Genomic DNA, 27,787 nt, shown 5'->3' with positions numbered 1-27,787 from the left:
TGGCAAGAAACTGGGTTTAAGGGTTATGGATGCACAAGTAGTATCTCTACCTAGTGACACTTTTTGGCTAGCAAAACATCCTAGTCAAGCACCACATGTTAGAGGATCCATGAAAATATAACTTCTATGTGAATGTAAACAAACATAACTCACTACACTATCTTCCTTATCCAACATGAACTATTCGATCATGTAGAAAATATTTGATGGGGGCTCACAATCATAAAATATGTACAAGATAGTATATTTGTATGTAAATCTCCTCTCCTCTTTCATAATTTTGCATGAATTATATCAATGACTAACATTATGTTTGTGAACTCCCAACAACTTTTATCAAGCATACTCATTTTTATGCAAAGTCATTATTCCCCATGGGATTAACATATGATCTTTTTATTTCCTTTATTTCATTGGTATGGTTGAAACATGATGGTAACGCAAAAAATGAACTAATCTTTATTATATAACTCCCACACTCGGTTGCAGGGATAGATAGATCACAATGCAAACACTCTAAGCAAAACAATACTAAACTTCTATTCTTCTAGATCACGAAATAGCTAAGGATTGAACTAAGATAGATGATAATGTAAAGGTGATGGTGATATGATACCGATGCACCCCCAAGCTTGGAACAATCTAGTTGTAGTGCCATACCCATGTACTGAAGTGTCCTTGGGTGATGGTGGTGATGACATGATTTTCTTCGCAACGATGCCCTTTAGTACACGGATCTCCTCCTTAAGCTTATCAATTTCTCGCTTAAGGACTAGGTTGTCCTTGTGAAGTTTGTTGGTGACGATCATTTCTCCCTCCATCAAAGTATACACTTTTCTAGTGAAGTCGGTAGTAGTATCTACTTGTGCATGGCGATAAAGGGTAAATCGAGTATTGGAAGGTGTAACCTTGTTTGGTAAGCTCAACTTTTTGAACTCCACATGCATATATCCATGTTGAGGTAGAGGTACTTCTTCTTCTTCTTCTTCACTTGAAGGCTCAATCCTTTTTAGATCGGCCTCATCCTCTCCCTCCATTGACCACCCATAAGGTTCTATATCCCCATAAACTCAGGGATTGGTGATGATATTTGGGACATAGCTCTCTTCGTCTGACTCTTGAGATGACATATTGCTTCTAAATCTATGAGAAAAACAACCCAAAACAAGGACCGAGGGGAAACTCGCGATGTGGTGGTTGATATGTCTCCAACATATATATAATTTTGGATTATTCCATGCTATTATATTCTCATTCTAGGGTACTTTTTGGGTGTTTATTTTCCAATAATATTATTTTCGAGCACTAACATATTAACCTAGTGCCCAGTGTCAGTTGTTGTTTTCTACATGTTTTTGGCTTTTCGGGTTTACAATACAACGAAGTCCAATTGCCATGAAACTTTTTGATGATTTTTTCTGGACCAAAATAAGATCTTGAAGCTTAGGGAGGAGACAAAAGGCCTCACAAGGGAGGGACGAGCCAACCAAGCACGGTGAGGGGTAAGGTGCGCCTCGTTGCCTCGTACTCCCCTCGGTTTCTTCTTGGTGTACCTATTCGTCCTATAAATTCACAAATATACCAAAAACTCTAGATAGCCACCCAAAACACGTTTTCCACAGACGCAAGTCTCCGTTCCATCGTGTTCCCATGAGGAGCCCTTTTCAGGTGCCCTGCTGGAGGGGGATCGACCATGGAGGGCCTCTACATCATCCTTGCTGCTCCCATGGCAACGTGTGTGTAGTTCAGCACATACCTACGGGTCCGTAGTTAGTACCTAGATGTGTATCTCTCTCTCTCTCTCGATCGATCTTCGGTACAATAATCATAGCATCTTCGCTTTGATCTATCCGATGTAATTGCTTTATGCGGTGCGTTTGTTGGTATCCGATGAATTGTTGGTTCTTGTTTAGATTATTCATCATAAATATTTGAGTATTTTCTAAATTCTAAATATGATTCTTATGTTTATGATCATCAAAGCTTCACAAATCTCTGTGATCTATTGATTTTCTTTGGCCAAGTAGATTGATCTTTCTTCAGAGAGAGGGGTGCGTTGTAGTGGTTTCAATGTGAAGGATTTCTATATCCCAGTGATGGAAAGGGACAAGATATGTCTTTGTATTGTTTCCACTAAGGATAAAATGATGGGGTTAGTTTATATTAATTGAATTCTCTTTGTCTACATCATGCCACCATTCTCCAAGCATTACTCTATTTTACTCAATAGTCTAGATGCACGTTGGATAGCGGTCGATGGCTGGTGTAATAGTAATAGGTGCACATAAGAGTTAGCTTATTTGCTTATGGACGTGATGTCTATATATACACATGATTGATACGTATCCAACGTATCTATAATTTTGGATTGTTCCATGCTGATATATTATTATTTTAGAATACTTTTGGGGTATTTATTTACCAATTTATATTATTTCTAAGCACTAACCTATTGACCGAGTGCCAAGTGTGAGTTGTTGTTTTGTGTGTGTGTTTCACTTTTCAGGTTTTCCATACCAAACGAATTACAATTTCCCTGAAACTTTTTGGTGATTTTTTATGGACCAGAAGAAGACCAACGAGCATCGGAGGAAGGCTGGAGGCCTCACGAGGGGCCCACAAGCCAACATGGTGCGGCATGGGGGCACCCCGATGGCTTGTGCCTCCCTCGTGGCCCTCCCGAGTCTGTTCTTTGGCTTATAAATTCTCATCTACCCTATAAACATGAGAGGGAGTCCCGAAACACTTTTTACACCTCCGCAAGTCTCTGTTCTGACAGGAGGCCATCTGGAGCTCCGTTCCGGCACCCTGCCAGAGGGGGGGTCAATCACGGAGGGCTTCTTCATGAACCTTGCTGCCCTCACAATGATGTGTGAATAGTTCACCATAGACCTACAGGTACATGGCCAGTACCTAGATGGAAATCTCTCTCTCTCTTTGATCTTCAATACAATGATCATTGCATCTTCGCTCTGATCCATATGATGTAATTCCTTTTGTGCGGTGCATTTTTTGGGATGTGATGAATTGTGTATTTATCTTTAGATTATTCTTGATAAATATTTGAACCTCCTCTAAATACTTATATAATTATTATGTGCATGATTATGATAGCTTTGTAATTCTCTCTGACCTTTTGAAATAGTTTGGCCAACTAGATCGATATTTCTTCGGTGAGAGAGGTGCATTGTGGTAGGTTCAACCTGGCGAATTTCTATATCACAGTGACAGAAGGGGACCAGATGCATCTCTGTGTTTCTGTTACTAAGGATAAAACGATGGGGTTTATTCATATTGCTTGAGTTTACTTTGTCTACATCATGTCATTGTTCTCCATGCATTACTCTGTTTTACTTAATACTATAGATGCATGCTGGATAGCGGTCGATGACTGGAGTAATAGTAATAGGTGAAGGTCGGATTCAGCCTATTTGTTTATGGACGTGATGCCTATATACACATGATTATTGCCATGAATATCGCATAACTATCCGCTTTTCTATCAATTGACCAACAGTAATTTGTTCGCCCACCGTATGCTATTTTCATGAGAGATGCCATTATGGAAAGCTATGCCCCCCCCCCGGTCTATTCACAACATATTGATAAAACCTTCATTACCTTGCTACCATTTACTTGTTTTTATTTTATCTTCCTATCTACAATTATCTACACACCTCACATGCTTGCAAATAACAAGACAAGAGGATTGACAACCATCTTTCCCGTGTCGGGTGCAAGTTGTTTGTTCTTTTGTGTGTATCCGTTGAAGACGTTTGTGGTTGATATTCCTATTGGTTCCATAAACATTGGTTTCATAGCTGAGGGAAATATTGTTCCTCTTCAAGGAAAACCCAACGCAGTTCACAAGTATTAGGAAGGATTTTTAGCGTCTTTGCTAGGGAATATCATCACCAACTACCAAGTAACTCCACCCAAAATTTCAGTCACTTGTTCCTCTTCTTATTTGCTGGTATATTTAGCTTGTCTAACAAATAAATACAAAAATATCTACCTTTGCTTGTCACTAGTTTGCCTCTTTGCTCTATAGTTTACTTGCCTAGCTATGCTATCTTTATCTTTTTTCACACCAAAACAGAAAGTAAAATGCAAAGATTAATATAAATGGATCCTTATCCACTAGCTAATATTTACAAAAGACCCGTTTATGTTGAAATTATTTCAAGTGAGAGTGCACTAGATTATATTTATGAGGTCCTACTTGAAAATCATGAATCCCAAAAATTGTAAAATTTATAAAGTGACTCATAATAGCTCCTTGAATGAAAATCATGATTGCTATATTTTTGAATTTGAATATGATCCTACATGTAACCATCATGATAGAGGAAAATATGGTTATATAAATTTTCATGTTACTCACTTACCTCTCTTGATATTCAAATTGTTAATGCTTCATTCTTCCTACTTGCTTATTCTAGACACTTCTTGTTTTGATAAATTGTTTGCTTATAAAATTCCTATGCATATGAAGTATGGTAGACTTAAATGTTCTTGTCACATGTTTTAAGGTTCTCCCTTTGTGATTCAATTCTTGTCTTTTATGTGAGCATTATTGAAATTTCAAGCCTATCTTAATGGCTATAAAGAAAGAGCTTGTTGGGAGACAATCCAATAATTATCATTTATTTCTTCTAGTTTGTGATGACATTATTACTGCCCGTGTAATGATTGTGTTTTTATATTTTAATTAGTATTTGTGCCAAGTGAAGTCTTTGGGATGATTTGCATGATGTGTAGAATTGATATGATGCAAAAAAACAGAAGTGTGACGTCTAGTGCAGAATTGCTCTGATTTTACTTGAACGTATTTTTAAGATGATTTTTTACACATTATTTCTATACAAATTCCTTAGGTCGTCCTAATGTTTCAGAATTTTTAGAGATACATAAGTGCAGGTTCATTACATATTACTACACACTGTTCTCTTCCAGTCAGATTCTGTTTTTGCATGTGTAGTTTGCTTGTTTTGATGATGCTATGGATTGTATCGGGGGTATAAGCTATGGATGAGTTAAGTTACAATACCCTATGTTAAAAATAAATAATAATCAACTTGTAACAGCTCCTGAAAGTATTTGATATGTTTCTTATACTAACGGATCTCACGAAGTCTTGTTGCGTTTTATGTGATTGAAGTTTTCAAGTTTTCGGTATTGTCCCGATTGACAAAGAATTGAGGAGCAGAAAAAGTGTAAGCTTGGGGATGTACAAAGCACCCCAAGGTAATATTCTATGACGACTCAAGCGTCTAAGCTTGGGGATGCCCCGGAAGGCATCTGCTCTTTTCGTCTCAATCCATCGGTATGTTATTTGAGGCTATATTTTTATTCATCACATGATATGAGTTCTGCTTGCGGCATCGTTTGCTTTTGTTTGCCTTTACTTTCAATTTACCACAATCATTGTTTGATGGACGTACCTATTTGAGAAAGATACTGCATCATCATAATTTGTTAGAATACTCTATGTGCTTCACTTATATCTTTTGAGCTTAGCAGTTGCTCTAGTACTTCACTTATATGTTTTCGAGAATGGTGGCGTGTAAATTTTATATAAATATTATGCTCTCGTTCTTCACCTATATTTGTTTGAGATCTGGACAAATAGTGACGGTAATTTTCATCGGTTGCAAGACTAGATCAAAAATAATGAGAATTCAACGAGTGATAATTAAAACCATCATGTAGCACAGGTAGAGAAGTTGCGGGTTAATGATATTGATGTGGTAATATGAAAAAGGTGTGAGTGCATTATTATTAATTTAGATAGGTGTGGATATTAACAGATGTTAAACTTATTGTTCATCTAAAAAATTAAAAAGGCATGGTGATGATGTGTGAGCATTTCTATTCCTCGTTGAAATCCTAGTGTTATTTTGAGTCGGAGTCGCGCGATGGTTAATTCCTACCAACTCTCTCCCTCGGGGCATGCGAGTAGTACTTTGATTTGTGACAAAACTAATAAAACTTTGCAATAAGTATATGAGTTCTTTATGACTAATGTGACACCATGGACATACGCACTCTCACCTCCTCATATTTGCTAGCCTCTTCGGTACCGTGCATCGCCCGTTCTCGCCTTGAGGATCGGTGCAACTTTCGTCGGTGCATCCAAACCCCATGACATGACACGCTCTATTGCACATAATTTTTTTATATCCTCCTCAAAACAGCCACCACACCTACCAATCATGTCATTTCCATAGCCACTCTGAGATATATTGCCATGCAAATGCCATCGACACTTCACATGACTATTTCATTCACCATCATAATGCTTTGCTTGATCATATAGAGGTGACATGGTATTTGTGGCAAAGATTCCATTCATCATATTTTTTATACATGCCATGCTAGATCTTTGCACATGTTGGTACACTGCCACAGACATTCATTCAGAGTCATGTCGTCCTATTAGTTTTCATATTGAGTTGTAACTAAATAAAAATTTGATGATTATCATTATTAGAGCATTGTCCCAGTGAGGAAATAAAAATGAAGGATGTTAAATGAGACCTATATAATATAATGAAAAAATGAACGAGAAAAAAAAGAGAAGGGACTTTGCTACCATCCTTTACCACACTTGTGCCTCAAGTGACACCTTGTTCATATAGAGAGTCTCATGTTATATCATTCATATGCTAGTGGAAATCATTTCTTCATAAACTTGGCTTGTATATTACGATGACGGGCTTCCTCAAATGCATGAGGTCATCATGAACAAACAAGTTAGATACACACCCCATTTAGCTTCGGTGGATCTTTCGTAGACTCGTATGCGCACTGTGACGAGTTCTGCACCGGCGAGGTTGCTCCAGGGGCTGAAACGGAGCCTGAACTTGGGTGTGCGCACGTTCTCCGCGGCCACGCTGGAACGAATCGACTCGTCGTGGAAGCGAACCAGGAAGTCCTCGGGACGGCGGTGTACGGAGAAGTCGCGTGCATCCAGGCCGTGGCGCGACACGATGGCCTTCGGCACATTGGATTCGGTGACGCGGGTGCGGTTGCCCAGAACGATGACTTCGAGCGCACGTCGCAGGGCAAGCTCTGTGTCTCGCATCTCCGCCGTGTATGGGAGGTAGCAAACTGCCCCAGCCGGGCGGAGGGCAGGGTGGCCCGAGAGCGGCTTGGGGTTGGGGGAAGCAGAGGGCGGCGAGACGGAGAAGGCGGGGTCATCGGTGAGGAGGTCAGCAGGCGACACGCGGGCGACCAGAGACGCGCTGGGGGCAGAGGGCTGGGCGGCCTCGCCGGAGTCGGAGGCAGACCCAGGAGAGGCGGGGTGGCATGGCCCCGCCATGCTGGAGATCGAGGACTCCGACGAACACGGGCGCGAGCGCTTAGCCGGAGGAGCAACAACAGTCGGGCGAGGGCGGGGCTGGGTGCAGGCTCGGGCGATGTGGTCGTAGTAGCCACATTGGCGACAACGCTAGTCACGGCGACACTCCGAACGCGGGTGCCCAGGGTATAGGCACTTGGAGCAGACACTATCGCCGGGACTCGCAGTAGGGCGAGGAGGGGAGTTGGCGTGGTGGCGCTGCAGGGTGTGCCGGGCGGGTCTTGGATGGCGCGGGCGGGGAGAGCGGCGTCGTCGCTCGCGGCGGCACCGGACGACCTCCGAGGGGGCCTCGCCGCGGTCCTCCGTCGATGGCACTCGGTGGATCTCCGAGCGGGGAATCCTCCTGGGGGCGACAACCGTCGCCGACGCAAGGGGGTCTCTCGAAACGTTGCAGAGGGCTTGGCGATCGGATCTCGACGGACTGGCCAACGGCGGCGGGCTCTTGTCGAGCCAGCGCAGCTCGCGGGGGCGACCCCCACCGGAAGCGGACAGGGAGGCCATGGCGCGGGGAAGCCGGGCCTGAGTGGTGGACGCCGGGGCCGGATTGGCCGCCGGCGGGGTGCGGAGCGCAGGTGCGAGGCGCGTGCAAACCAACCAGAGGTTGGATGTTTAGAGCGACGGTGGTATCGCTAGCCATCAGGATTCAAGTCCTCTTTGTATTATTTCAGGATTTCCGGTCATACGTTTGACTTCGTAAATCTCAATATGATATGTCAACTCAGTCTTTCAAAGGTCTCATAGAGATAGAATATGCGTGTGCACATTCATAAGAATGGATGTTTGCGCGTGTATATGAGCATTTGTGTATCTACTGTGTTAAAAAAATAAGATTGATACTTTAAAATTATAGCGGCCATGTGGCATCTATGAGATAGGTCTCGTCAGCCTCAAAATGAGAACCGGTCTCATATAGTAAGTTTTTTTCCGGGACATGGGAATCACGGAAGCTGCTCCACCCAATTTTCGTTTTCTTTCCTTGCGAGAGAATACGCAAGTTTTGGGTTTCACTGGGCAATTAAAGGCACTATTTTATGGCCGCATTCACATCTTCTTTTGGAGTTATGTACACCATTAAATCTGGCTATAAACTTGAAAACACAGGGAGAGACCGGTCTTCGTGCCTAAATCCACGCACCATCGAATTGATAGACTCGCTCTCGCCAAAAAAAAATTAAAAAAAAATTGACCCCACATTGGTGACCCTCTCGACCGTTGGCTGCGAGGGGCACGCCGCGAGAACGCCTATGCCCGACCGTTGCAGCCTCCTCCTCCTCCCTCCCTCCCCGAGGTTTCAAACCCGCGGCCACGCATCCGGTGTCCATCTCCGATCCGACGGCCTCCCCCTTCCCCAGCTTCCCCACCACCACTGTTTCGACTTTACAAGACACTGGCCACCAACGCCTCTCTCTCTTCATTCGCCTCTCCCCGGATCAAGAACCCAGAATTCGGTCAAATTTCGAGATCTTGCTCCGATTTCAGGCCGTTAGTGCATCTCTGTTGCCAGGATTTTGTGAGATTTCCAGCAAGTTGTGCGAGTGGGTGAGCTGCTGGGTTCGTCCATGCTCAGGTCGAGCTTCTGACCAGATCTTGTCTGTCTGAGGAAGATGCCGGTGTCCACGCGCTCGCAGGCCAGCGCCACCAAAGGCGGCGATCTGGGCGCGCACCCGTGGAGCTCGTCGGCGGCGCGGGTGCCAATGTCGGCCCCGGGCCGCCGGGCGTCGCTCCTCACCAACACGCACCACGGGCTCAAGGAGAAGATGCGCGAGCTCAACCTCTTCTACGAGCAGCACAAGCAGATACTCGCCTCCTCGCAGGCCGGCGCCGCCATGCGCCGCAGCCGCACCATCCCACACGCCAACGTCGGGGAGGACAGGGACGAGAACGCTGGGGAGGGGGAGGGGGCCAAGCGTCACCGCGACGCCTTTGCTCCGCTCCCCGAGGCGGCGGTGCTCAGGGAGAACATGGGGCATCCGGACGCACGGCCCCCTTCCAAGAACGGCAACGTCGTCGTGTTCTCGCGGCCGCCGGAGCCCAGGGAGAAGGAGAACGTGGCCCACGCCGCCAATGTCATGTCCTGCCCCGTCAAGAAGGGGGCGCCGGCTCTCCCCGCACTGCAGGCCAGGAAGCTCTCACTTGGAGGAGGCATCGGCGGCAAGCTCAAGGCTCTAGGGGAGATGGGGGCTGCCAATGCCGATTCAACAGGGAGCCGGATCCTGGTGTTCGTCAGGCTGCGCCCCATGTCCAGGAAGGAGAAGGAGGCCGGGTCCAACACCTGCGTCAAGATCGTCAACAAGAAGGACGTGTACCTCACGGAATTGGCCTCAGAGAACGACTACCTCCGCCTGAAGCGCGTGCGAGGCCGCCATTTCTGCTTCGACGCCTCCTTCCCGGACTCCACGGCGCAGGCCGAAGTCTATAGCACCTCGTAAGAATCTGAATCGCGCTACCATATCATGCCTTCAATCAATTTCTTTGCGATGCACATGTTTCAAACAATTATTTGGTTATCTTAGTAGTAAGAAACAATATGGGAAGATGCCGTTGTTTGTGATCTTGAATTTGGAAGTGATGAATCTGCATAGTATTTCATGACTAGATTCGATAGTAGGAGGCACATTTCATGATAGTTGACAAATCGGTTATACAAGTGGTAGTATTTGTCAAATGTTGGGCGAGAGTAAGATATTGGTTACAGGAGTGAGCTAGTTTCTTGACTGTTACGGCAAATCGATGGTAATGTATTGCTCAATTGCATTCCTGCACTCCCCTGGCATTTAACATGACTCCAATCCTCCATTCTGATATTGCAGAACAGCAGATCTTGTGGAAGGTGTTTTGCAAGGGAGGAATGGGACCGTGTTCTGCTATGGAGCAACAGGGGCTGGGAAGACCTATACAATGCTGGGGACCATGGAAAACCCTGGGGTAATGGTGCTGGCAATCAAGGATTTATTCTTGAAGGTGAGGCAGAGGAGCTATGATGGCAGCCACTCCATTCAGCTGTCGTACCTTGAGGTCTACAATGAGACAGTGAGGGACCTGCTATCTCCTGGTAGACCCCTCCTTCTGAGAGAAGACAAGCAGCAGGTATTCTAATCTAGCCTATAACTATCTTCCAGCCAATGAAGCAAGCTTTTGTTGAACAATTTTACTTTATTCTTGGTGATACCAAGTTAGTAGTCCTCCTGGTACTGTAAAATTAATCAGTTCGAATAGAACGAAAAGTATATTATGTTGCCAAATGATCCATTCTTATCATGAGTATTCTAACAGAAAAGTGTATTGTGCATTCCAGGGAACCGTTGCTGCCGGTCTTACACAATATAGAGCATATTCTACAGATGAAGTGATAAGCTCTTCCTTAGTTACTATTGCTTTGCAGTTGGCAATGGAAATGTTAATAACATTCTTAACTAATATCTCTGTTCATCACAGGTTATGGAATTACTTCAGCAAGGCAACCAGAATAGAACAACTGAACCAACTCGAGTTAATGAGACCTCATCGCGCTCCCATGCAATACTACAGGTGAATGTCTATCATGCACTTTCACTAATACTGAAAAACACGGTCCTGAAAACTGCGTAAATGTAAACCATTGCAAATTTTGTAGGTTGTCGTGGAATATAGATACATGGATGGAACTAGTGTTGTAACACGAGTTGGAAAGCTCTCACTCATTGATCTTGCTGGATCAGAGAGGGCTATAGCAACTGACCAACGCTCACAGAGGTCGCTCGAAGGAGCAAACATAAATCGGTCTCTCCTTGCACTCAGCAGTTGCATCAATGCTCTTGTGGAGGGGAAGAAGCATGTACCATATCGCAATTCCAAGCTGACCCAGCTCCTCAAGGATTCTCTTGGGGGGTCCTGCAACACTGTCATGATTGCAAACATCAGCCCTTCGAATCTTTCCTTTGGTGAGACACAGAACACCCTTCATTGGGCTGATCGTGCCAAGGAGATAAAAACAAAGGTCTGAAAATACGGTTGTATGAACATTAATCTTGCAACATTCTACTGAACATAACTCATGATAACGTGAAATAATCTTGTGATTTTCAGCCATTGACCGCTGGGAATGAGGAAGTTTTCAAGGCACCAGATTCTGATACTGAGCAGGCCAAGCTAGTATTGGAGCTTCAGAAGGAGAATAGTGAGCTGAGGCAGCAGGTGGTGAAGCAGCAACATAAGCTACTCACTGTTCAGGCTCAGTCACTTGCTCCCAACGGCTCGCCACAACAAGCTGCCCCCTCACCTCACATTACCACCACTCCATGCTCAACACAAAGAAAGGCGAAGCGGTCTATTTTAGACGGGAGTTGTTTCAGCACACCAAATTCTAAGAGGCCAGCAGACATTGGACAGGTCCGGGATCTGCAGAGGAAAGTGAAGACCCTGGAATCCGAGATCGAGAAGATGAAGAGGGAACACTTTCTGCAGCTCAAGCAGAGGGACGAGTTCATCCGTGGTTTGATCAACAGGAAGAATTCAAATGACCCTGAATCAGCAACAGCTGAGAGAAGGGTGATCAGAAGGGCAAGCCTACGGAAGGCCGAGAAAGATGCAGGCGAGCTGAAGAGCCCGAGCCACCGGTTCACGTCACCTATTCCCACGGCTAAGAAGCGTACCTTCTGGGACTTTGGAGGCGAGAGCCCTTCAGTTCTTGCTGGAAATGGGAGGAAGACTCGGAGCCATGTAGCTGCTGAAACTCCAACGAGGGCCCCTTCAATGCTACTTCAGGTATAGTCCTTCAGTTCATGTCACTCCAAGAGTTTATTAGTTCTATATGGGCTAAATTACGTTTCTGTTATGCATTACACTTTGTTTCAGCCGGGATTCACACGCCAAAGAGCCTAGCAGCACTGGACCCTCAGGAGACGAATGCATGCAGAGGAGAGGATAGACGTGTTCATATCTTACTATTTTTTTGTCAGCTATGTTAAGTGGAGTTTGTCATATTCTGTTGATTAAATTCAGTTTGCCTGGGTTAACTGAACCAGCATAGAATTTTATTAGCTTCTATCTCGATTTAAATTATTGAAAGTGTAAAATATTTGGTCAGGGGAGAGAACATTTATTTTTGGTAACTGTTCCCGTCCGAATGTTGCTCAAATTTGGCAAAACAGAATTACAAAGTTTGTGCTTGCTTTAAGAGAAATTCGAAGAATCTTTGTTTAAGGGCAATTTGGTCTGAATGATGTTTGTATGCAATCTGAATCGCCCTGCAAGAAGAAGAAACGGAACCAGGTCCATATGCATCTGAGGATAAACTTGTACAAATGAACCACAATAAATATCATCCTAGTTTTCTAGGAACATAATTACCATCGGCAAACAAGCAAGCTAAACTTCATCTAATTCGTTGAGTATCAGTTTGTTGAGGACAGAGTCCGCCTCCTCTTCAGCCACATTCTCTTGGTTAGTGCAATATTGTGCCGCATGGTCTCCATGGGAAACCTCTGCGACGGCGATTTGCTACTGCTTTCTCCTTGCACATACAACGGATTCATAGACACCTGATACGATGATGCGACATCTACCGGCAATTTGTCTTGAACTCCCTTGGCAATATCCTCTGAAGGTCCAGCCTCTTCTATTGACTTGGACCTTGTGTCCAGTTCCATTTCTTCAAAGCTACTACCACTGCTGCAGCTCGCACTGTCACTGGAGTAGCTACTGCTTGTTCTATCCTCCGAAGTAGAGCTGTCGCTGAGCGCATTAAAGACCGTAATGCTTTCTCTCTGTGCTCCATGAAATGAGTGACTCTTGTACTTTCCATTATAAAGAGGCAATATGGAAGAGCCTTGTCTCAAGCCCAGGACATCCCTGCCAAGACTGTATGATGTGTACAGCTTCCTCTCAACACCATCCTTGGCTTTCACCATTTCACCCAATTGCTCCAAAGTTTCGTTCGAAGAGGCGTCTTCGACCGCCTTCTGCTCTAACCCGGAGATAATCTTGCCTAAGACTCTCCTCTTGCTGTGAAGAGAACGCTGCGTTTCAGAAGGTAGAGGTCAGATCGTAGTTCAGTGCAGAAGTCACCCTAAACTATGTTTCTAGGGCACATACCCTCTTTTCCAGGAACTTTTGCAAGTCATTGTGTTGAAGCTTTTTCTTCCTCCAGAAGATGCAGCAAAACCGCACAATTACCGCTTGTACCACAATGACAATGAGTTGGAAAAAGAACAACAGAAGGACATGGTTGTGGTCACCTGATGGACATACATAACTTACTCAGTAATTATGCATTTCTAACAGAACAATGTCAACAAAAGAAGAAAAGTGTCACAACTTGAATGTCACCTGGATCACCATGAACAAGCTTTGGTTTTGCTTGTCTGCAAGTCCAAGCAATCTTTTGCCCTTGCAGAACAAAAAGGTGAAGTACCCGGTAAGACAACACAGATTTAGGATGGAAAATCAAGTAGATACATGAGAAAAGAAATCATACTTGTCGTGTAGCATTGCACGGTATTGCCGATTCCTGTGACAAGAAATTTCAGGAGCTCAAAGCTTTGCAAATTAGTTGATGTCAGGTACTATAACTTTGCCAATTACCCTTATACTGTTTCTCTCTTCAATTAGCTTGAAGCACAATAATTGCATAATCGAGGATTCAAGGGCTAAACAAGACTTACTTGCAGCAGATAGAGCAGTGAGAAGAATGGCCTCGTCTAGTGTAAAGTAGTACAGGTCACTACGGGACAACAAATTCGATAATTCTCCTGGTAAGGAAATGAATACCAAATAAAAAATCAGCTTTGTGCCACCATTTTGGAGGAACAAAAATGACACCTTCATCTAAAGAAGGAAACAAACCAGGATACTTTTCAGTCCAGTAGACCGTTCCAGTTGCTGGAGCCAACAAAGTAAACAAGATGCTTGATGGCTTCATCGCCGATACATAGGTGTAATCACCGATAGTTTGGCTTGATTTTGCCTCTATTATGGTCTGGCTGATGTAAACTGAAAACCCTGAGCAGTCAAGGACTGGACTTGATTGGATCACCGAGTTAGGCGCTGTTCTTTGAAGAAACTTTCTGATATCACCATCAGGAGAAACTGAATACAAGATCCCATCTAACGATCCAATTGACATCCAACCTGTTACGACAGTTGAATATGAAACACATCATCATGTAAATAGATGTCGGTGCAAATACGAATGTTGAAGAGAATGCAGTTAAACAAAAGCAATTAAAGCCCCATGACAATTAAACAGCTCCAGATGTGAATGAATCAGCGAAGGAACAAACATGTTTGAAAATCCAAATGGATGATTTACCATTGGAATCCACAGCTGGCGAGATTTTCTCATTACTTAGTGGACCAACACTGTGCTGCCATGAAATGTTTCCTGTCAGTACATCAAGCCCCATCACAGTTGACTTTCTCGGAAGGACAATGTACAGGCGCCCATTATTTCCCGGTGCAATTGTCACCACTCTGTCGATCGAGCTCAAGTCTTGGACCCATCTATACTGACGGCTATGAATGTACATGGAATAGAGCTGGCCTTCGGTATTTGTTATCTGCTCAGTCATATGAAATTAAATTGGAAGGGTGAAAAAGATGAGAAGAGTACCCAGTGAAAAATAAGGCCTTACATAAAGAGTACCCTCGCATTCATCAACAACTGGAGATGAATTGAAATAGCAGACTGAGATGTTGCCCTTGCAGCCTAGACGGTAACCGAAGCGATCGACCACAGGCCCGGCACTCCACTGTAGCTTCCCGTCACGCAGTGAGAAAGAGAAAAGGCCACGGTTCATAATGGTGATGAAAAGAGATGCATAGCTGCTGCTGGTTGATAGGCCGATGATCTCCTCAGACCTCCCTGGCGCTGAACTGTGACTGAAAAACACTTCTGATGTTGGGGCACTAGTGTGTAAGTTTTGTGGAGTTACTTTTATGACCTTATCTTCTGCCACCAAATATATCTACAAAAATCGACACACCTTATTCTCAGCCACCAAGTACAAGTACAAGTACAAGTGTAAAAGCTTGTTCATAATGCAGCAGCAATGCGATTTAGATTTACCTTGTCCCTCTCGCTAACCAAGCTGATATCTTGTCTACAGTTGTATCCAAGGGGAACGATCCACGCGAAGGATCCGTTTGGTTCGAAAGCGAGTAGGGTCTTCCCGGAGCAAGCGACGAGGCGGCCGCCGTGGCCGATGAGAGGGGCCGAGAGGGCACGCCCAACACCCGGTGGTATGTGGGCTGCAAGCAAAGCAAAACCCATCCATCCAGTCAAGTCAGGCTCAGGCGTGCGTGGGCATCGGTAGAAACCAAGCAAAGGGGATTGGTCGTACGGTTTTCAGCGGCGCTTGCATTGAGCCTCCGAAGCACCGGCGACGCCGACGAGCGCGCGGCGCCGACGAGAGAACACAGGAGCAGGCATAGGCGCGGCAACAACCTCATCGCCATGGCTGCGCGGTTCCAGAGACGAAGAGTTTTTCGAGTAACTGCAAGCGTTGTCCAGTGATGGAAGGACGGGGTGGTGGTTACATTACATTACAAGAAGTCAAGAACTGCTGCATTCAGGGCCGATTTTACCGCAGGGCACGCCGCGGTCGCTGATCTTATGTGAACCGCAGGGCTCTGTACGTCTAGGATTATTGTATCTGAACTCCAGCAAGACGCCCAAGTCGTCAGTACTGAAAAGATCGTTCAAATCTGTTTTAAAATCGAGAAAGTATGCTGAAAATCAACGGGAGTTCCTACCTGCCGCTCACTGCGGCAGGCAGCCCTGCGCCGCACAGGGGTTGCCCCGACTGGCCTGGCCCAGTTTTGTTTCTTTTTTTTCATGTTACTTTTTTCCTTTTCTGTTTATTTTCTTTTTCGTTAGTTTTTTCCTTCCTTTTTCCTTTTATTTTTTATTTGAAGAAAAAATATTTTTCGATTTTGAATAACAATTTTAAAAATCATGAACAAATTTGAAAGCATTAACAATCTTTTAAAGCATGAATATTTTTTAAATCTAGAGAACAAAATTTTGAAAAGGAGAACTATTTTGGAAAATTCTGAACAAATTTGAAACCGCGAACAAATTTTTTAAGCACAAACATTTGTAGAATTTTGAAAACAAATTTTAAAATCAAGAACAAATTCAGAAAAACGTGAACAAATTTGGAAGCATGAAAAAAAATTAAACCACGAACTTTTTTTGAATCTTAAGAACAAAATTTGAAAAAGTAGAACAATTTTTAAAAACTCCGAACAAATTTTTAAAGCACGAACATTTTTGAAATTTTGAGAAGAAATTTTGAAACCGAGTACAATTTTGAAAAAACGTAAACAAATTTGGAAACGCTAACAATTTTTTAAAGCACGAACATTTTTTGAATCTTGAGAACAAAAATTTGAAAAGGAGAATTTTTTTCAAAAACCCCGAGCAAATTTGAAAGCGTGAACAGATTTTTAAAGCACAAACATTTTTTGCATTTTGAGAATAAATTTTGAAACTGAGAACAATTTTTAAAAACGTGAACAAATTTGGAAGCGCGAACAATTTTTTAAATACACGAACATTTATTGAATCTTGAGAACAAAATTTTAAAAAGAAGAACAATTTTGAAAATCCCAAATGAATTTGAAAGAGCGAACAATTTTTTAAAGGACAGACATTTTGTTAAATTTTGAGAACAAAATTTTGAAACCGATAACATTTCTAAAACAACGTGAATGATTTTGGAAGCACGAACAAATTTTTTAATACATAATTTTTTTGGAAAACATAAAGAATTTTTTAGTATATAAACAAATTTGAAAACAGGAGCATTTTACAAACATAAAACAATTTTTTTGTAAGAAAGAACATTTTTTGAGATTTGTGAACAATTTCTGAAACGGGAACATTTTTTGAACTTATGTATACTTTTAATAACAGGAACATTTTTTGAACTTACGTACATTTTTTAAAACAGCAAATATTTTATAATAAATGAATAATATTTTTTAAACTTCCCAAACATTTTAAAATCATGAATAATTTTAGAATTGACGGACAAAATTTGAACACGTTTTCAATTTGTGAACAATTTTTCAAAAAAAAATAGAGAAACATTTTTGGTAAAACAGGAACGTTTTTTATAAAAATGTGAAAATATGAACATTTCTTAAAAAATTGTGAACAATTTCTGAAAAAGGATTTTTTGAAAAATCTTACAGTTTTTTTAATACAATAACATTTTTTAAAACATGAACATTTTTCAAAAGATGAACACCTTTTGAAAGCAGGAACATTTTTTGAAGCACGGACATTTAAATATGAACTGTGAATACGAGAACATTTTTTTAAATTCAAAACCAAAAATTATAAAATGTCAAACAGAAAAATAGGAAAAGGAAAAAGGGAACAAAAGTGAAGAAAAAAATAAAAAATAAAACAATAACATTTTTTGAAAATGACGGACATTTTTCGAAAATCCCGAACATTTTTTGAAGCTATGAATGTTTTTGAAAAACGTCAAATATTTGAAATTTATTGCATTTTTTGTAAAATCAAGAACATTTTCTGAATTTCAAGAAATTTTTTAAAACATGAACTTATGTTAAAAAATAACCATAGAAAAAAACAGTAGCAAACAATGATAAAAGGAAAAAAAGAAAACAAAAAAGGACAAAAAGATGAAGGAGAAACCGGAACTGCGTGCAGGAGGGAGATGGGCCGGCCCAGTTGGTCGCTGCCCTGTGCGTTTGTCAAATAGGGTTTTCCAAAATCAACGATCTACTTTGATTTTTTTTTTGCTTTTTGAGGGGCGATCTACTTTAACTCGGCTGTTTGAGTAATTCCTTGCCGTTCGGGCCTTGGTCGCTGCAATCAGGTGGCCATCGGTCCGCAAAATTTTTTTGTATCATGGGCGTCGGGGCCTTACCTTATAATTTCCGGATATTGAAGTGGGCCGCGTGCCCATCCATAATCGGGCCTTCGTTGTACAGCCTTCGAGTCACTCCGTAGGATGGCTCCATTGCATAGCAGGAGGCACGGAAAATCCTCAAAAAATGAAAAAAGGCAGGAGGCACGGAAGAGATGACGATTCCTCGATCCAGTAGCCACCGGCCGATGGCGACGACGGCCACGGGGTATGGCTGCTCGGCGACGCTGTCGTTATCGGGGAGTTGGAGCCCCTTCCCCGTTTATTCGCCCCCGTCCCGCGCTTCTCTCGCCTCCTCCAGTCCCAAGCTTAGAACTCCCGCTCCTAGGTACGCTCCGAACTGTTACTACACTGCACAACATGAGGCACGGAAAATCAGAAAACCCTATTTTCCGCGCGTTGCAGCAAAATTGGCAAGGCTTCGCACAAAGAAAACGCTAGTGAGGAATGATCTGGGCCGGCTCAAGAACTGTTGCATTCACGGCCGATTTTACCGCAGGGCACACCGCGGTTGCTTATCGTATCTGAACCGCAGGGCTATGTATGTCTAGGATTATTGTATCTGAACTCCAGCGAGCCACCCAAGTCGTCAGTATTGAAAAGATCATGGAAATCTGCTTTAAAATCGAGAAAGTATGCTGAAAATCAACGATCTACTCTGACTTTTTTCTTTTCTTTTTGAGGGGTGATCTACTCCGACTGGGCTGTTTGAGTAATTCCTTGTCGTTTGGTCCTTGGTCGCTGCAATCAGGAGGCCATCGGCCCATTAAATTGTTTTAGTATCATGGGCGTCGGGGCCTTACCTTATAATTTCCGTAAATTTAAGTGGGCCGCGTCCCCATCCACAATCGGGCCTCCGTTGTACAGCCTTCGAGTCACTCCATCGGATGGCTCCATTGCACAGCAGGAGGCACGGAAAATCCTCAAAAAAGCAGGAGGCACGAAAGAGAAGAGGATTCCTCAATCCAATAGCCACCGGCCGATGGCGACGATGGCCACGTGTTAGGGCATATTTCTCCTAAGTGGTTTCAGTGATTGATGACAATTGTTGTGCGAACTAATCTTGTGTTTTGAGCATTTCAGACTATTCTCTTCTAGGCACAAGATGACTTGACGCCCCTCGGAGGTTCTCGAAGACGGACTCTCTTCTACGTTTCACTTCTAAGTCTTGAGTCGTAGGAAAGTCTTCTTATTAAGAGGGGGTCCGCGTCGGAAAGGTTGGGGTGGAATCTTCACGTACACTCTTTATGCACCCTCCTATGTTTTGGCTACAATGGAGCTACAATGTGTGTTTTCATTGTCTATGCGAAAAGGGTAAGCGGTAGTACCGTTGGCACAGCGGTAGTAAATTTTTACTACCGCTCCAGGAGCGGTACTACCGCCCCAGGTGCGGTAGTAATTTTTTACTAACGCTCCAAGGGCGGTACTACCGCCCTTAGTGCGGTAGTATTATTTTACTACCGCTCTGATGGGCTTTTTCGCATACTTTTCCCCACGAAAGTGTTGTCACGGTAGTATCACGGTACTACCGTGGTTGGTGAGAAGTTGAGCGGTAGTACCGCTCCAGGAGTGGTAGTACCGCTTGTATTTTTATGTGGTAGGTGGGTAACGGGTGGATATGCCCCCCTACTATATAAAGGTATCTTCTTCTTCCTAGAGCTTACCTTTAACCTCTCTAAGCTCCATTGTTGCTCCACAAGCTCATTTTCGCCCAATCTCTCTCCCTAGCCAATCAAACTTGTTGATTTTCTAGGGATTGCTTGAGAAGGCCTTGATCTACACTTCCACCAAATGATATTTGATTCCCCCCACTAATCCCTTGCGGAACTTGTTACCCTTGGGTGTTTGAGCACCCTAGACGGTTGAGGTCACCTCGGAGCCACAATCCATTGTGGTGAAGCTCCGTGGTCTTATTGGGAGCCTACAAGCATTGTGTGGATATTGCCCCAACCTTGTTTGTAAAGGTTCGGTCGCCGCCTTCAAGGGCACCTATAGTGGAATCATGGCACCTTGCATTCTACGAGGGCGTGAGGAGAATACGGTGTCCCTATTGGCTTATTGGGGAGCATTGTGCCTCCACACCGCTTCAACGGAGACGTACTTCATGTCAAAGGGAAGGAAGTTCGGTAACACATCCTCGTCTCCATTGATTCCACTTGTGGTTATCTCCTACATTTACTTTGTATTTGTTGTTGTTGTCGAGTATCTCTTACTTGCTTCTTTACTCTTTGTAAGTAGCATCATATAGGTTGCTCACCTAGTGTCATTTTAGAGAACCTTTATGTTGCTAATCCTAACTTGTTAAGATTATGGAAGATGATGAGTGTACGTCTCTTTATTAAGGGTTTCACCACCTGAAGAGTATGGAAGATGATGAGTGTTAGAGCATATATCTCCATATGTGGTTTTGGTAATTGATGACAATTCCTATGGATTAATGGTTGCCTTAAGTTATATTTATAGGATTTGTCCATAGGCACTTCTTGAAGTCCATCTATTGGGTTCAAGGAGTTTATATGATGACCAAGATGGTATTCAAGGTATTATCCAAAGAATGGTCATAGAGACACAAGGTTTATCAAGATCTCAGACAAAGAGTAAATCAAGATGATCAACACACAAAGCGTACAAGATGTACCGAGAGGGATCAAGTGATCAAATGGTATGGTAAGCATTGTCCATTACGTGTTTGTGTACTAACCCATCGTCTTTGTGAGAGTTCTATGTGGGGGTTAGGTGTGCTTCCATGGGCTTGCGTCAAAAGGAAGATCTCATACAACCCATGAAGGATGACGTCAAGTGGTGATCGTCATCAAGATTGCGGTGTGCAAGTTCAAGTGGATCAGCACGAATATATCATGCTTGATGCTTGTCGTCCATTGTGGTGGCAATGGACTTGTGAAGATATGCTGAAGAGCGGCTCACCCATAGTGTGTATTGGGGAGCAATCAACTAGTCTTCATCAAGCCAACGCAATCAAGAAAGGTGGTCCATCTTGAGGAAGCCAAGATCATCATCATCTAGCTCAATAGAATGAGGTGCAAGGTATAGGTTTGCCCTTGATAGGTTTTCTGTTTTAGGATAGATTGTTGTACTGTCACGGGGGGCTCTCAAGTGAGTAGCTTGATCGTATCATTCGTTGAGAGCTCAAACCATTTGCATCCTTGCATCATACTTATTGGTTCTTGTTTGGTGTTTCTCTTTGTGAGTTTTAGAGCTTATGTTCATCTTCATGACAAGCTCGATTTCATCGAAAACGGAGTCCATATGCATCCTCTATGATGTTTTCGATGTTGGGAGTTTTTACCGGTCTTATTTGAATAAGGGTTCTCACCATTTTCTTATGGGACTTTTCTCACTTGCTTCTTATTGATATTTCTATCAAGATTGTGTTATCCCATGTCGTTAGCTTTCCAACAAACTTGGTTTCATTGAATTCAGAGTCCGTATGCGAAAGTTACAGCAGTTTCAGTATCCAGCGGTAGTAGTGCTCCTAGTGCCAGCGGTAGTACCGCTCCTGTAGCGGTAGTACCGCCCCCGGAGCTGTAGTAATTTTATACCGCTCCCTAGCGGTAGTACCGCTCCGTCGGACCGTTTTTTGCATACTTTTTGGCCTCAGCATGGTTGGTTAACCTACCGAGCGGTAGTACCGCTCTATGCGGGCTGTGAGGCTTAACGGTTGGATTTTTCCCCACCTATAAAAGGGGGTCTTCTTCCCCATTGAACCTTATCTCTTGAGCTCGTGTTCTTCCCCCATTGTTGACCTTCTTCGAGCTTGCTAACTCTCAATCCCTCCAATTATTCTTGCTAGTTCTTGAGGGAAAAGAGAGAGGAGATCTAGATCCACATTTTCACCAATCACTTTCTCCTCTAAGTGAGGGGAACCCCTTGGGTCTAGATCTTGGAGTTCTTTGTGTTCTTCTTTGTTCTTCCTCTCATTTTCCTCCGTACCATTAGTTGCTTTGGTGGGATCTGGGAGAGAAGGACTTGGGCACTCTGTGTGCCCTTGCCATTGCATTAGTTGCATCGTTTGAGTTCTCCACGGTGATACGTGGAAGTGAAGTTTGAGAAGCTTATTACCTTTGGTACTTAGTACCCTAGTTATTGTTCTTCGTGGATGATTTGGCGTCCTAGAAGCTTGGTGGTGTCTCGGAGCTCAATCATTGTGGTGTAAAGCTCCGGGCAAGCGTCGGGGTCTCCAATTAGGTTGTGGAGATTGCCCCGAGCAATTTGTACGGGTATCGGTGACCGCCCCCAAGGTTTGCCATTTGTACGGGTTCGGTGACCGCCCTCAAGGGTCCCTTAGTGGAATCACGGCATCTTGCATTGTGCGAGAGCGTGAGGAGATTACGGTAGCCTTAGTGGCATATTGGGGAGCATTGTGCCTCCACACCGCTCCAACAGAGATTAGCATCCGCAAGGGTGTGAACTTCGGGATACATCATCGTCTCCGCGTGCCTCGGTTATCTCTTACCCGAACCCTTTACTTATGCACTTTACTTTGTGATAGCCATATTGTTTATTGTCATATATCTTGCTATCACTTAGTTGTTTATCTTGCTTAGCATAAGTTGTTGGTGCACATAGGTGAGCCTAGTTGTTGTAGGTTTTGTGCTTGACAAATTAAACGTTAGTTTTATTCCGCATTTGTTCAAGCCTAAACCGTAATTATTTTAAAGCGCCTATTCACCCCCCCTCTAGGCGACATCCATGTCCTTTCAACTGGTATCAAAGCTAGGTCTCTCTTTATTAGGTTTAACCACCTAGAGAGTAAGGATGTCGACTAGGGGTTTAGGATTCACTGACACTCTTAGTTTCGATGGCACACATTTTGATGTTTGGGTAATTCGCATGCTTAATCACTTTCGGGTCTTGGACCCAAATTTAGAGCGAATTGTAGATATGGGTTTTTCCCCTCCAAAGGATTCTCAAAATATATCTTTAGAGGATGAGAAAAACTCTTATCTCAATGCTCAAGCTTCTAATGTGCTTTTTGATGCTTTGAGCAATGTAGTTATATTTCAAATCATGTCATTGTGGGATGCTCATGAGTTGTGGACAAAGCTTCAAGATAAATATGGTATGTCCAAGATTTGTGGAAATGATTGTTCTCCCTCCACCTCCGGTCGTGTGGTCTTCTCAACTTCATCTACTTCACCTACATGTGGATTGCCACAAGGTAATGATATGGTGTGTAGTGGTGATCATTGCAACAATGATAGTGGGTTTATTGTTGATAATCCTTCGTCACTATATTATTGCAATGCTTCATCTTTGGGCATTAACACTTCGAGCACTCTAAATGTTTTACATGCTTGTGTTGATAGTCCTTGCATATCATGTAAAAACTGCTTGACTAAATCTCATGATGATATGCTTCCTATATCTTGTTGCCATGATAAAAATGTATATATTTCATCGAGTTGTTGTGCTAACAATGTAGAGGAAATTCATCACTCCATGGAACAAGATGTGGCCTTGAATGATGCTTCAAGGGATCCTACATCATCATCTATTGTGACTCACTTTTGCCTTACGGCTAAGGCTTCAAAGGTATCTCCTACTTTGAATCCCAATATATCTCATGATGATGATGTTGATGATAATGGGGATGAGAATAATGATGAAGAGAGTGATAATACTGCATCCTTAAAAATTAAGGGTTAAATGATTTTTAAATCTCTTTATAAGAATAAACTTTCTTGTTCCAACTTCTTGGAAATCATGTCTATTGCCACTGAGGGCAAGAAATACATCGAGGAGTTGTAAGCTCATCTCGAGGATCATGAGGCCACCATTGAGAGAATGGAAGGTCATGAGCGTGAATACGCTAACGAGATCACGGAGCTATCTCAAGCTCTTGAAAATGAACAAACCACCAAGGAATCTCTTGAGGAAACCTTTGCTATAGAATTATCTAGATTAAAGGAATCCCATGATAGAGCTCTCGAGGTGGCTAATGATTTTAGAACTAAAAACGATAAGCTTGAAGTTGCACATGCTAAACTTGTTGAGGACTATGAGCACCTCGAAAATGGCTCAAAGGCTATTAAGAGTTCATTCATCGAACTCACCGAGTCTCATGCTCAACTTGAAGCTTCATATGCTAAAGAGCTTGCCAAGTTACGTTCTCCTCTTATTGTTAATAATGATGCTTGTGCTACTAATTCTACTTCTTGTGAAGCATCCATTTTAAAGGAGAATGTTGAGCTAAGGGCTCAACTCGAGTTGCTATCTAGCAATTATGGGAAATTGGAAGAAAGTCATGTAATGCTCACAAGCTCTCATGATGATCTTCTAGTATCCCATAATGTGCTAAAATTTGCTCATGAGGCTATTACTACCAAGGTAACATCGAGTGAGCCTCATGTGGACATTAGCACTACTTCTAGTCAAAAAGCTATATTGCCATGTGCTAGTCCTCGTAATTCATCTACTCACAATGTTGCTACATCTTGTGATGAATTACTTTCCATGCCTTGTTGCTCTAACAATGAAGCTTATACTTCCTCTAGTACTTGTGTTGGTACTAACCATGTAGAGGAAATCAAAGAGCTCAAGGCCCAAGTCACTTCCTTGATGAAAGACTTGGAAAAGAGTCATGAAGTAATGTCCACACTCAACAATGTCTTGTGTGGGAAAAAATCCCCAAATGACAAATATGGACTTGGATTCAACTCCAACAAGAAGAATAAGTCCAAAAGCTTCAAGAAGAAGGGCCAAGAACAAGTCAAGAATTCGGCCAAGATTATTTGCTTCAAGTGCAAAATTGAAGGGCACCATGTTAGATCTTGCCCACTAAAGAAGAAGCCCCAAAGTCACAAGCAACAAGGGAATAGGCCACAAGTGCACTCACATACTCAACTACAAGTTGAAGAAAGGCCCCTTCCCAAGAAGACCCAAGCCAACACTCCTCATGTTGAGAAATCAATAGGGAAGAAATTAAAGGGTAGATGTTGCTACTTATGTCGTGAGAAGGGTCACTTTGCTTCTTCTTGCACGAGAGGTAATTTATCCAACACAATCATTATTGATGATATATATTCACTTGGGAAGGATAAGGTTGGCAATGTGTTTGCCAAGTTTGTTGGTACTCAAAGTGGTGTCAAGAAAAGTACCATTTGGGTTGCCAAGCCTATTGTGACTAACCTCTTAGGACCCAACGTGGTTGGGGACCAACAAGCTCAAACTTGATCAATAGGTGTTTGTGGAGGACATTAGAGACTTGGATACATAATGAAGAATTAAGGGGTCTTCATCATTCATATTTTCTCAAGCCAAGTCATTTGGATTGTCGAGTTTCTATCTTATATCCAATGTGCCTCCTTACGGTAACTTGTACTTAAACTGTTTACATTGTTAGTTTCTTGCCCCTTTGCATGTTGTGGTTTTGTACCTTGCATGTGTTTGTATATGTTGTGCTTCCAACTTGCTTATCTTGAGCAATCGAGTATGTGTATGTTGGTTTGCATATCATGTACATGTGAGTCTTGTATTGAGCCTTTTTGCATCTTGTTTGTATCTTTGTTGGCTCTTGTGAGAGATTAATGGATGATCCCATTGTGGGGGAGTGATGTGCTTTGCACACCTCACAATCCTATAAATGTGTATACATGGGGAATACCACTTAGTATTGATATTTCAAGATTATCTAGTTTCTATGTGGTATGTCTTACTCATGAGAAATTCAAATTCTATATGGTCCATTAATTATCTCTTGTTGGTTTTAATTTGCCACTTGTTAATATTGTTGGTTTATCACATTATGGGGGAGTAATATGCTATGTGCATATTACAAACCTAGAAAATGTGTACATTTGAGGTGTTGCCACTTAGTGTTGTTATTGTAAATTATCTTGTTCCTAGGTGGCATGTTAGCTCTACAAGTGTCATTTGCTTGCGTTTTATGGGTAAAGATGATCTTGGATATATTTGCGATCTACCAATGAGTATCATTTCCAAAATACTTCTTGTCCTTGACAATTGGTATTCCCATCATGTGGTAGGAATTGCTAATCGTCTTTACATTGGATTTTGTGTTTCGTTTGTATTCCTTGCCTCTTGTGGATCTATTTTAACATGTATAGTGTTTTTATAGATATAGAGAAAGTGATGATCCCATCTTGTGCATTTTGTAAATGCAAATTCTATATAATGCACGTCCCTTGGGGGAGCTATCCTATTTTCTTTAGAACACTCTCTTTATTCACCCATCATAAAATCGTTTGATCCCCATCAAGTGTGTGTTGATGGGAGGCAAGTCTTGCTCTTTATGATGCTTTGTGCCATCATGAAAATTTGTCGAGGGTTTGGTTTGTTGGAACCTAGCTCTCTTTTGGAAATTAGATATCTCGTGTTTGTTTTCCTTCAATTGGTATCTTGTTTCCTTTTATTTGGCATGTGTCAATGGATATCTCATTCCTTGAGGTATCTTTTAATTGATATACTTCAAGTGATAGTTTTTTTTGTTTGGGATCTGATTATCATTTGATACCTTGTCTTTTGGTGACTTATCAACTTTGTGTTGAGTTGATTCTTGAGAGTCTTGAGCATGCATATCTACTATATACAACTTCTTTTGCTTGCTTTCTTTCTTTGACCCAATATATAGGGGAAACTCCACCTTGTCATAAATTGGCTAAAGTGTGCATGAAATTCAAATTCATATCTATATGCACATATGTATGTGGAGTTTGTCCTATGTATTGTTGGTTTTCTAACTCTTTGGTCCCAATGAGTTTGGGCACCATTTTGTTTGTTTTGCTATTCCAGGAACAACTGGAGATGCATTGGATGCTCGGCTCACCTATAAGGAAGGTGTTGAGACCATGTGATTATTGGAGCCAAGTTAGGATGATCAAAGAACAACTATCTACTACATCAATCCAATGTTGTCTCGGTAACAAGTATCCACTTCATGCATTCTTTTCTTGCAAAGGCCCCAACCTGTCTTTTCTTTTCCAGGTTGCATCATGGCATGAATCTCATGATTCGTTCTTGTAGTACTTGTTTCCTTTCTCAAAGCATCTGAACGATGATGTCTTACTATTAGTTGGGATGTTTTTGATGTTCGTATGTTGGAAGTTCATATTGTACAATAAGAAAATATTAGGCCATGTGCTATGCTTCCAAGCAAAAGATCTTATTGATATATTTATGACTTCCTTTTGGATATCTAGTTTGTTCCTTCTTTTAACCATTTCGTGTGTACATCCTTCTTTGTGGATATATATCATCATGATTGTCTTCTACTTAGAATCTTTTACACATGAGAGAAGTTACATCTCTTATTGATATCCTCTTTTCTTTCACGTCCACCGTTGCATTTCCTTTTTCAGTTTTTGGTGGCTTCGTGAAAGGATTTTTTCTTGAGTGCGTATCTTATTTTCCTACATCTTGATGCCCTCTTTGCCCGTGAAGATTATTTTTCCTCATGCTTCTCTTGATGAGGGTTTTGCCATTTCGATTGGTATCCCTCCTCTTGACAAGGTTCTTACTTCCTATCTTCACCATGGGTTGTCACAAGCGTTGGTTATTATTT

The 27,787-nt window shown here is 42.5% G+C and overlaps 2 protein-coding genes across 2 annotated transcripts; one reads left to right on the top strand and one right to left on the bottom strand.

The window, feature by feature from the left end:
- The first annotated feature begins 8,862 nt into the window (after window positions 1-8,862).
- Window positions 8,863-12,544, top strand: LOC123443843 (kinesin-like protein KIN-8A). The gene is made up of 7 exons (XM_045120373.1): window positions 8,863-9,788; window positions 10,174-10,450; window positions 10,659-10,709; window positions 10,799-10,891; window positions 10,977-11,339; window positions 11,429-12,106; window positions 12,197-12,544. The coding sequence occupies exons 1-7, from the start codon at window positions 8,968-8,970 to the stop codon at window positions 12,221-12,223; spliced, it is 2,310 nt and encodes a 769-aa protein (XP_044976308.1). The 5' UTR covers window positions 8,863-8,967; the 3' UTR covers window positions 12,224-12,544.
- A 191-nt stretch (window positions 12,545-12,735) lies between these two features.
- LOC123441756 (protein GAMETE EXPRESSED 3) lies at window positions 12,736-15,796 on the bottom strand. The gene is made up of 10 exons (XM_045118010.1): window positions 15,682-15,796; window positions 15,408-15,589; window positions 14,974-15,306; window positions 14,652-14,898; window positions 14,186-14,470; window positions 14,005-14,091; window positions 13,818-13,850; window positions 13,670-13,729; window positions 13,436-13,578; window positions 12,736-13,359 (listed from the first exon to the last, which is right to left on the bottom strand). Exons 1-10 carry the CDS (start codon window positions 15,794-15,796, stop codon window positions 12,736-12,738), a joined length of 2,109 nt encoding a protein of 702 aa, XP_044973945.1.
- Window positions 15,797-27,787: the final 11,991 nt, after the last annotated feature.

The sequence above is a fragment of the Hordeum vulgare genome, chromosome 3H (assembly GCF_904849725.1).
Source record: "Hordeum vulgare subsp. vulgare chromosome 3H, MorexV3_pseudomolecules_assembly, whole genome shotgun sequence".
In the NCBI taxonomy this organism is placed as follows: Eukaryota; Viridiplantae; Streptophyta; class Magnoliopsida; order Poales; family Poaceae; genus Hordeum; species Hordeum vulgare.
The sequence above is the reverse complement of the archived record's forward strand: the minus strand, read 5'-3'. Positions and strand labels throughout refer to the sequence as shown.